We start from the raw sequence: 1,234 nt of genomic DNA, 5'->3' as shown, positions 1-1,234 counted from the left end.
GAGAGAGAGAGAGAAAGAGAGAGAGAGAGAGAGAGAGAGAGCAGGAACGATCCAAGGCTCAGCTATTTATAGAAGATCAACCTTCAGTTAAAGAAAAATCATTCTAGAGTGATGGAGTGGAGGCTTAGCAGTATTCAATGCAGCTCTTTGTGTTCCTAGCTGAAGGCTCGTACTTATTCTTCAGTAAACTGGAGCAATGCAAAATGAAATATCTTGCTCAAAGAATTGAACCAATGATGTAATGATCATAAGCCCAACATCCTCACCACTAGGCTGCATGTCTTTGCAATACCAAATACATTGACAACACATATTAACTTCATCTTGTTTAGGATAATTATCAGCCAGGGTAAACATCAAATGAAACCTATGAACTCCCCAGCAAGCTGGCTTGCAGTAAATGGCTGAGAGTTTTGTAAACTAGACACTGTGATTTGCTACAGGGGGTCACAAAGCAACAGTTCTGAGCATTTTGTAACTGAACACCTCTTTTCATAAAATGGTCTTCTCTAAACAAGGGTGTTTTAATAACTATTGATGGCACAACAAACCTGATTTGGAAACATCTACTGTTGTAGACAAATTCTACATAAAGATAAGAAGTAATCTTTTCTTTCAGTAAATTGATTGTTTTAGTTTTGATTAGTGTTGTCGTTGTTGTACATGTTCCATCTTTAAATATACAAAAATATTTCAAGGAAACAATATATTTTTATTATTTGTAAAACAATGGCCAATGTATAGGTGACCGACAAAATAAAGAGACAACTTCTTACATTTGCTGGCTTTTTGCTGCGAGATACTTGAACAAGGAAACTTCGCTGAGCATTGAAAGCTTCCTGCACCATAGCGGCCTGGAAGAAGACAAAAAAAAAACATATCAACACACAGGCTACTTCATGCATGGAATTTCCATTAATAAATAAATCAACAACTATATTAGATTCAAGCCCCCCCACCTGCACCTTACCATATATCCATCATCATCATTTTATGTCTGTTGTCTCTGTTGGCATGCGTTGGAGGGCCTGGCTGGGCTGGAAGGCTGCGCCAGGCTCCAGTCTGATCTGGCAGAGTTTCTACAGCTGGATGCCCTTCCTAACGCCAACCACGCCAAGAACATAATGGGTGCTTTTATGTGTCACTGGTATCTGCCAGGACTGTGATCTTGCTCGGCTTGATGGGTCTTCTTCTCAAGCACAACAATGTCAAAGGTCATGGTCATTGCCTTTGT

At 39.6% G+C, this 1,234-nt stretch overlaps 1 protein-coding gene across 1 annotated transcript in view; it reads right to left on the bottom strand.

The window, feature by feature from the left end:
• Positions 1 to 1,234, bottom strand: part of LOC106884250 (adenylyl cyclase-associated protein 1) — a 105,704-nt gene that overhangs the window by 37,243 nt on the left and 67,227 nt on the right. The window contains exon 4 of the mRNA XM_052967698.1: positions 777 to 854. Within this exon, the coding sequence (XP_052823658.1) occupies positions 777 to 854 (78 nt within the window). The remainder of the gene's footprint in view (positions 1 to 776; positions 855 to 1,234) is intronic.

The sequence above is a fragment of the Octopus bimaculoides genome, chromosome 4 (genome assembly GCF_001194135.2).
Source record: "Octopus bimaculoides isolate UCB-OBI-ISO-001 chromosome 4, ASM119413v2, whole genome shotgun sequence".
NCBI lineage: Eukaryota > Metazoa > Mollusca > Cephalopoda > Octopoda > Octopodidae > Octopus > Octopus bimaculoides.
Note: the sequence above shows the minus strand (reverse complement) of the source record. Positions and strands in the feature narration are given on the sequence as shown.